General features: G+C 35.5%; 1 protein-coding gene across 1 annotated transcript in view; it reads left to right on the top strand.

Annotated features, from left to right (window-relative positions):
* Positions 1 to 9544, top strand: part of LOC107716908 (alkyldihydroxyacetonephosphate synthase, peroxisomal-like) — a 46934-nt gene extending 37390 nt beyond the window's left edge. Inside the window, exons 16-21 of the mRNA XM_016523526.1 lie at positions 1 to 34; positions 650 to 711; positions 1235 to 1309; positions 2500 to 2614; positions 3352 to 3409; positions 9200 to 9544. The exon at positions 1 to 34 is cut by the window's left edge and continues 36 nt beyond it. Of these exons, the coding sequence (XP_016379012.1) occupies positions 1 to 34; positions 650 to 711; positions 1235 to 1309; positions 2500 to 2614; positions 3352 to 3409; positions 9200 to 9321 (466 nt within the window). The 3' untranslated portion in view covers positions 9322 to 9544. The remainder of the gene's footprint in view (positions 35 to 649; positions 712 to 1234; positions 1310 to 2499; positions 2615 to 3351; positions 3410 to 9199) is intronic.
* Positions 9545 to 10000: the final 456 nt, after the last annotated feature.

The following is a 10000-nucleotide window of genomic DNA, read 5'->3' as shown; positions in this document are numbered from 1 at the left end:
TTACATGCTGACGTTTGTCATCGCGTATCTGCGGGTGTGTTATGAAGCTCCTCACACTGATTTACTCTGCTTAATTACACCAGACTTCAAACTACTCAAAAATGCACCTTCATTAAACTTATTTTTTATGTCTAACCCTAAATGTATGTTTTCATGGCATGGTTTCAGTAAGTTTTTTTTTTTTTTTTTTTTAGGAAAGAAACTAACACTTTATTTAGCAAGAACACATTAATCTTAATCAAAAGTGACAGTAATGACATTTATAATGTTACAAATGATTTCTGTTTTAAATAAATGCTGCTCCTTTGAACTTTATATTAACCTGCCATCAGAAATGTTTCTTGAGCAGCAGATCATCATATTAGCATGATTTCTGAAAGATCATGTGACACTGAGACTGGTGTAATGATGCTGAAAATTCAGCTTCGCATCACAGGAATAAATTACTTTTTACAATATATTTAAATAGAAAACAGTTATTTTGAATTGTAATAGTAATTAACAATATTACTGTTTTATTGTATTTGTGATCAAATAAATGCAGCCTTGGTGAACATTAAAATACTTATTCTCAATGTGAACAATTAAGAAACTAAAATCCCCAAATACGGAGTTAAGTTCTGTCCATTAATGTAACATATGTGTGCAGGATTTGGGAATGGACTACTATGTGATCGGAGAGTCGTTTGAGACGTCTGTGCCTTGGGACAGGTAAATGCTCAGACAGTGCGATGCTTTGCCATCACTGTTGCATCGCTGTGCACTTTCTGTTTGTCGCCCACTGCTGCCCACACTCTCTTGGATGCTTTGTTTCGAGGATGCCAGGTCAAAAGAAAAACCTTGACCTCCCACAAAGACACACAAACTTTCAGACTTCATGTGAACCTGTACAGATTGTGAACTTAAAGCACTCAAGTGTGAAGTCTTTACAACTTAAAGCATCCCAAGACTCATCTCTTGAAGTTGGTTGAGTGAATGTTTAGAGTGAGAAGAAACAAGACAAAAAGCTCAAATATACGAGTGTCTTACATATGTGTTTTCTTTTGTTTTGTACTGTGGTTTTTTGGTGCTATTTATTTTAGTTATTTAATAGTCTTAACTTTAAGAATTTCACTATTTTGAACATTTTTCGAATAATAGTAAGGAGTGAATTGGTAGGTAAATTTTTGGCCACTTCTGTCTAGTTTTTACACATTATTCAGTAGCCTTTTTATCGTTTTTGCCTCTCTTTCAGGGTTTTGGACTTGTGCAGGAATGTGAAGGAGAGGATTGTAAGAGAGTGTAAGGAGAGAGGTGTACAGTTCCCTCCACACACAGACACACACACACACACACACACACACACACACACACGCAAAGACACACACACAGACACACACACACACAAACGTCTATCTCTCTGACTTTTGATTTGCTGTACGTAAGTAAGCACCTAGCAATCATCTGGAATATTGACATATAGTATTATGCTTAATAAATTACCCACAAGACCCTAGCAATGTTGGTGGCAACTTCGGGGAATTGTAAAAATGTAGTTTGACGCAATTTGATATATTGATTAATGAACTCTGTGTTCATTCTGACCTCACCTTTGCCGTCACACACACAGAAAGAGAGGGAGATTTAGGCTGAAGTGCATTTCTCAGTCATTCATTTCCTGTCTTTCGCTATCCAGCTGTGTGTTACATGATTGATGTGGCCATTTAACCTCTGCAAAACCAGATAACACAAACTCACGGCCCTTAAACTTTCACTGTCTCAAAGTCAAGGGTCACAAAGGCAGGCCCTGGATAGAAAGCATGTCAATGTCCCTTCCTTTCTTTTTGAGGTTTTCTGGGGGCAAAAAAAGATCCCACAGAAGCCGTAAATCTGATTTAGCAGGAAGAACATTAAGATAACTAATTATAGAAACATCGAACTCTACTGATCCTATCGCAGATCAGTAGTTAGAGGTGTGTGTACCAACATAAAAATAGAAAACTACGAGAAATTGAGCAAAAATGTGATTTCTAGTTTGATTTCAATTTTGATTTTTAGTTGAGTCTAGACTTTTTGACTTCCTTGGTCAAATAAAGAAATCATAGTGGCGGATACATGCACTATAGATATGCCATCCATAATTTATAGTAAATTGGTATCATGATAGTGAAAATGAACTGTACAACTTATTTTGCATGCTTTTTGTGTAATAACCCAACAACATAGATTTTGTGTACTGTTCATAATTACATGAAAGTGCACTCAGTATTTTTAATAAAAAGTTAAATTAAATTTTAGGACAATAGATATTTTAAAATATTAGATATATTTAAAAAAAATAATAATAATGATGGCTGACTGCTAATGGCACATTTCTGCATCTAACTGAACTGAAAAATAATATTGTTGCTTGATGCTACATCCACACCACTAGGTGTCAATATAGGAAAAAGTTGCTGAGTGCATCTTTAAGTAAGAACTTCCAAGAAGAACTTGAAAACATTGTAACTTTATTTTTTTTCTCCCTCTTTCTAGAGTTACACAGACGTATGATGCAGGTGCTTGTGTGTATTTCTATTTTGCCTTTAATTACCGGGGTCTGAATGATCCGGTTCACGTCTATGAACAAGTGGAGGTAGGTACAGTAAGAAAGATTGCATGCACAGTATTCCTCAATAATTACCTGTGAATGTATTTCTCGATTTTAAAGCCATCACAATGTGCTGTTTCAACTGTAGGTTTAGTGGACTGCTGTTAAATTCAAAACAAAGAAATGGTTCTGTTTTTGGCTTAAAATAAGTTGATATTAGGGTTGGGTATTTTATCAATTCTGATTCTGCTTATGTATTTCGATTCTTAACGATTTCAGTGTGGTTAAAAAAAATCAAGTCAAACTTTTAGATATCAAACATATTTATTCTGTGTCTCTCTTTTTGCAAAACATTTAATGGCTACTGAATGCCATGAACAAAAATCAGCCGGCTACATAAAAACTGGACTTGATTAAGAGCTGTTTGTGTGCAAAATAGAGCTGGATAAATTGAGACTTTTTTTTTTTTCCTTTAAATGGAGGTTGTAGTTCTCTCACAGTTCTGAAGAAAAAACATTAGACAACTAAACAAAATCTCATGGATTTTATGAATGGAACGATTCAATGATTCACTCAATATTTACTTGTTTCATTACTGGATGAATCAGTGTTTTTGAATGAATCTGTTGAATGAATGATTAAAAGACAAATACATTTTTAACAGCCACCTAAAAAAAGATGTGCGCACAGGAATTGATTGGTGGAATTGAAATTGGAATTGATTTTCGATTCCCAACCCTAGTAGATATTGACAATTTGTTTATTTTTTTGCTTTTATGTAGCATGCAGCCCGGGAGGAGATTCTAGCCAATGGAGGAAGTCTGTCTCACCACCACGGAGGTGAATTTCACCATACATCATCTGAAATAAATGAATATATTCCCTCACTCTGATCTCTACCGGACACAACATATAGAGTGCTCTGTGTCTAGACTCGACAATTCAGCTTTTTTTTTTTTTTTTTAGAGAATTTCAGAGTTTGAGTCAGTGGTTTGTCCTAGTTTATTAGATCTGAAACACATGACTTATCAACATTACCATCCACCTGCTGCTAGCTAAACATCACCACACTCATTTATCACAGCCACACACACACATACTGTAGCCTACATGAGGTCGAGTGCTATATAGTGGTCGACCGATATATCGCCAAGGCCGATATATCGGCCGATATTTGGCATTTTTCAAATATCGGCATCGGCCGATACGTTTTTCTGTTTGGCCGATGTGTTCGAGGCGGGACTTTTATTTTGACGGCGCTGAGAGCAGCAGCGCCTGAGCACACAGTGCTCACATTCTCCCTCTTGTTCACCGTCGTCGTTAACAGTTCTGTCTAATAGGGATAGAAGTCTGTCTAATAATCAGATAGAACGGTTAAACAAAGGAATTAAAATGTATACAAAAAGTATTATAACGATTGCTTTTATATTATTAGTAATAGAAAGGCAAACATTATAATACTTTCTCGTTTGCCGTCAGCATTCAGCAAACACGCATTTACATAATTTAAACAAATCTTTGAATGGCTAATTAAAATTTAATTTCACAAACCATGCAAAATTAGTCGAATCCAGTTATGAGATCTTGTGAAGTGATCTGCATGATCTGTCACAGTTCTCTGCGTGACTTTCGGTCCGTGCAAATTGAATGCTTTAAACATTAAATTTGTGATTTCAAATTATGCTGCACTTTATGCATTTGCCCACTGTCATATTCATGTCATTTTCACTGTCTGCTGTATGTAAAATTAGTGTTACCTTGGCTTTATTTGAAAAAATATCAAATTTTCCCAGAATACGGAGTACTCTGTTGGTTACAGTTTACTTCCTTTTTAATTATATTTTTATTAAATATTTATTTATTTGTGAAAAATACTTTGTCATGTAAAGTATAAGTATGAATATTTAAAAAAAAAAATTTTAAATCCATTTTCAAACGATTTCAAATTTCTTAAATATTAATTAAAATAAATAAATACAATTATATCGGCTTTTTATCGGCCATCGGCCACCCTGCTTTCCAAGATATCGGCATCGGCTGTCAAAAAAACTATATCGGTCGACCACTAGTGCTATATTCTGGACGGTTAAAGGCAGAGTTCACTCAAAGATTACAGATCTGTTGTTGTTTCCTGACAATTATGTTGTTCCAAAAACCTGAATGACTTTTTTCTTCTTCTGTGGAACACAAAACAAAATTCTGAAGAATAATAACTTAGAAAATGTGAGTTTCAGGCTTACATTAAGTTCCAAAAATGTATCAAAAATTATTTGTGTGAGAAATGTAAGATTATTACCTAACAATCTTCTCCTCCAGTGAGCTGTCACGTGCTGCAACCGAATCGAATCAGTGAGTTAAACTTGTGAACTGGATCAATCAGATTTGTGAAAGAATTATTCAGATCTATTTGCTGAAAAGATCAGATTCTAAATTGATCATTTATATTCCACAGAAGAAAGAAAAATAGTCATTTTTAAATGACGTGCATGTGATCTTTAATTTTTAAGTGAGCTGTACCTTTAAAATGAGAGAGGAAATGATGAGCTGATATTTATAAACTTTCCTGACTGTGATCTAAAAGAAAGAAAGAAAGCCATGCTGATGGTGTGTGTGTGTGTGTGTGTGTGTGGTGGGGGAGTGCTCTGTAATTGTGATTAATAGCAGTACTGCGGTACTATCTGCCTGCCGACAGGCCCTTTGGTCTACACACAATCACAGCATGACAAATGAAGTGTGTGTGTGTGTATCTGGAAAAACAGATGTAGTCTGGGCTTGTGAGGTGGGAGGGCGCAGGAGAGAAAGGCACAGTTTACTAACCTGTGTTTACCGCGGGTCAGAGCTGTGAATGCAACCAAGCACGTTTGCCAGACCTCCACTCGCTTTAAACACAAGCGCACACCGTTTCTTTGTTACACGTTGGCCATGTGTACAAACATCTAAGCAAACGAAACTAACAAAAAGATGCCCTTTGCACTTTAAAAGGACGTCATTAAACTGATAAACAGTTAAAATAGATTTGCTGCTCTGTTAAAGATAAAGGGTTAAAGAGAGGCCATGCAAACAGCCTTTAGGGAGAGCAAGAAAGAAATTATAAGAAGTAATGATTTCTGATTCATTAATGAGTCTTTTTTTTTTTTAACTGACTCCTTTTTAATGATTTGGTCAAACCAATTTGCAAAGCATTTGTCAGTCATCTGACTGTATAACTTTGGGAGGTGGCTGACATTGATACTTAACACTATGGATTAGTTAAAACACCTATCCCTAGCAAACAGAACTAACTAAATATTTATTTCACTACAAAAATTAAAGGATTCTGAGAACATTTTAAAAGTAATGACTCAAATGAATCACTGAATCATTACTTTAAGCAGTTCAATGAAATGAACTTTCCTTACAAACCTAGCAATCTTATAAAAACTGAACTTACTAAACATTTATTTCACTACAAAAAGTAGGGCTTCCTATAATATTTTGGAAGTAATAATCAAATGAATCAGTATATTGTTTGTTTTTTATGTGTGTGAGTCAGTGAGTCGTTTGTGTGTTCATTGAAATTAACCAACAAAACAAACCTCGCAAACTAAAAAAAAAAAAAAGAAAAGAAAAAAATCACTACAAAAAATAGTAGAACATTTCTAGAACATTTTAAAAAAAAATCATTACCTTAGCAAAGAGAACAGAATCATTAGTGTAATTAAAAAGTTCATTAAAATGAACTGTCCAAATGAACCTAGCAACCCTATCAAACAGAACTTACTAAACATTTATTTCACTACTAAAACTGAAAGTGATGTCTCACAAAATCAGTCATTTGTGTGTTCATTAAAATTAAACAACCAAACAAACCTAACAAATAAAACTAATAAAAAAATGAATTACAAAAAAGAAGGGCCTCCGAGAACATTTTGAAAGTAATGATTCAAATCAGTGAATCATTTGTGTAAGTAGTTCATTGAATTGAACTGTCCAAACAAACCTAGCAACCTTAACAAAGAGAACTAACTAAACATTTATTTCAGTACAAAAAGTAGGGCCCCCCCTATATTATGAAAGTCATGTCTCAAAAAAATCAAAAAATTATTTGAATCAGTGAATCATTTGTGAGTTGTGAAATGAACTGTCCAAATGAACCGATTCACTAAAATTAATAAAACTTTCCAGCGCTCACAAAAACAACAATCACCTCTTCTGCCCAACATCCCTAGTTAGTAGTATATGTTTTAGACTAATGTGACTGCTACAAAGTACGACGTTTTATTTTTTGGTGCCGTGACCCGGATTAGATGAATTCTTGTTGGACTTCGCAGCAGGAGTTTTGTTTTTCGGGTTTGTTTGTTTGGCACCATGCAGACATGCTTAAAGCTTTCTTCTGAGCTGATGGCAGAGTCTCAGAGCACAGCCTGTGTAAACGCACGCCTGAGGACAGCGTAGGAGTACGAACAGCATGCGCGTGTTTGTGCAGGTGAAGAGCAGGGGCTATAGGGCAAACGAGTGCATCAGCCTCAAACACACTCAGACCGCTTCCGCTTCATTCAGCCGATATTGGACACACACCTATGCTTTTGTCTCTGGCTTGAGTTTTTTGCATGTCTCAGCTGTGCGAAAGTGGTTATGAGAGATGAATAGTGGCAGGGTAGTGATGGAAAGAGAGCGCGGGAATATGGGCTGATGGCGAGATGATAGATGTGTAAATTATCTCCGTGATGGAGGCAATGATGCAGTCGTGCCTCCTTCTGTTTCTGTCTGTCGCCCAGCAGAGACACAAATACACCACTGGGGGTTTGAAGAGGGGTCGATGTGCGCTCCTCCTGATTGGCTTGCTGTGTGTTTGGTGGGCTGGTGTCTGTTTTTTTCGTGCGAGGTGACTGGCTCTGTCACCGCAAGACCTATTTGCATATGTATGAGAGAGTCCTGGGTTGAGGTGTTGCCAATCGTGAGCTGCCCTTGCCCTAAACCCCGCCCCCTTCTCAAACAGTAAAGTATTATGACGAAATGCCGTCTGCTCGCTTATCAATCATATTAAGCGTGTGACACAGAGAGAGAGAGAGGAGACGGGGACGTCAAAGTTCCCTAAACTGCTGGTCTCACAAACAATATGCTGTGTGGTATTATATTAACCGAACACTCATAAAGGACATGTCGTTGTTTTAATGATCTGGGAAAGAAATCATAACAGTATTATATTATATAATTACATTCTTTTTTGGACATTGGTTTAATTTTTATTATCCAATAAATGTTTTTGTAATCTTTTTTTTAAAAATTTAATTTATTATTTTTTTATTTTTTTTAAATGTAATTTATTTTTAGTTTTATAGAAACGTACAGTAAAGGTATGAATTACATCTAGGGAATGTCTTTTTTTAATGTATTGGCTGGTATTGAGTTATTGATCATGCTAATTTCCCCTATTTTTGCATTGAGAGTACATTTTCCTTCATCTAAGACATGAAATTCATATTTAAAAAAACAACAACAATAATTATATAATAATGTAACAATACTAACAATATCGATAATGGTTTAATAATAATGATTTAATAATTAATTATTTAATTTCTTTCACAAACAATATGTTGTGTGGTATTATATAACCAAACACTCATAAAGGACATGTCATTGTTTTAATGATGTGGGAGAAATATTATTATATATTATATTATAGTCTTGTTGGAAATTAGTTTTATTTTTATTATCCATTAATATAATTTCAGGTGTGAATCTCTGCTGATAAGACATTTAAATGTATTTGCATTGGCTGAAATTAGGTTATTGTTCATGTTCATTTTCCCTATTTTTGCATTTAGATGACTTTTTCCTTCATCTAACACTTAAAGTTCACAATAATGATTTAATAATAACAACAACAATAGTAATAATGACTTGATGATAATTTAATGATGATTTAATAATGATTTAATAAACAATTTAATAACACTGTTCAATGCAATCTTTAGCAAATCTTGGAATTAATATTCATTTTCAAACTAAAATATAATATTGTGATGCCTAAATTCACTTAAAGAATTTAAAACGGTTCGAGTGTTTTTAATTAATTTATTACAGCCATTTATCGGCCGTAACATGAAATTAATCATCAGCTTATCGGTTTTAATGTTGGTAATCAATAGAGTGGGCTTTTTTGACTTTAGCCAGTAAGCAACACCCTAGCAATGCTAAAAACATCTAGATGAGCTCAACACAGAACAGCAACACCCTGGCATCTTATTCCTTCATTTTATGATTGAGTGCCATATAATTTTTTGAATTGTGCTTACAAGTAGTTTTGATACATTGTTTGGTGTTAATTTATGTGTTAATGATTATTTTTGGGTGAAGTGGTGTGATAATGTAGTTGACGTTGACGTATGTTTGGTGGTGTTTAGTCTGAACACGAGAGAAGCAGACAGACAGACAGACAGAGGAAGAGTTTCTCTCTCTCTGCTGGGAGCGCAGGCAGCATAATGAGTTTGATAGTCTGCTGCTCTCCATAAATCACATCATGCAAAACATCTCAGCGTTTCAGCAGTGCCGCCCACCCCACAACATCCATCATCCAGCGCTTACACGCACACGTCTGCTCAATCCCTCTCTCTCTCTCTCTCTCTCTCTCTCTCTCTCTCGCAGTGGGAAAACTCCGGAAGGAATGGATGAAAGAGAGCGTGTCTGGCGTGGGGCTCGGCATGCTCAAGTCGGTGAAGGAGTATGTGGACCCTCAGAACATTTTTGGCAACAGAAACCTGTTGTAATTCACTAACACACTCTGTATTCATGCGTTTTCTATTATCTTCTAGTCATATTTGATTTAAACTTCATATTCCTGTGTTTCTTGGTGTGTGCGCACTAAGTCGATAAACCGTTCCTCTGTTTCCCATTAACACCATCCTCTTGCGTTATTGTCACCTTTGACCTTTGACCTCATCTGTAGTGAGGTGGCAGGACTGGAGCTCCTCTTCGATCACGTGACTTCAGTTCTCGCCTTCCTTCCCATTGCTTTTCTGATTGAACAGGTTTTTGATACTGTAACGTCTGGATGCTTCTGTGTCTGGCACTACTGTTGTGTTTGGGACATTAGCAGTGATTGAATTATGCTTTTTAAAGCAGTGTGCCTTCTGTCCGTCTGTCTTACACTCCTCTTTCTGAGTGGCTAAATGTTTATTGTCTCTTTGATCCTCTCTTGCTTACTGTACTTTTGCCTTTTCTATTCGTCTGTCAAATTAGGTGTACCATAATTTTTGGGTCAATCTCATGAAAAAAATGTCTTATTTGTGTTTCACTCCAGAATCAAAAGGGAAAACAAATACAAAAACTATAGCCGATTTTTTTTGGACCATTAAGGTTTTTTTTTCCCAGGCTTAAAAAAATTATGCACAATTTCCCGTTAGATCTCACTATTGTAATATCAAAAAAATCTTACAATAATTAAAA

This window comes from Sinocyclocheilus rhinocerous, unplaced genomic scaffold (genome assembly GCF_001515625.1).
Source record: "Sinocyclocheilus rhinocerous isolate Xijiao unplaced genomic scaffold, SAMN03320098_v1.1 scaffold1171, whole genome shotgun sequence".
In the NCBI taxonomy this organism is placed as follows: Eukaryota; Metazoa; Chordata; class Actinopteri; order Cypriniformes; family Cyprinidae; genus Sinocyclocheilus; species Sinocyclocheilus rhinocerous.
This window is presented reverse-complemented; position numbering and strand designations above follow the sequence as displayed.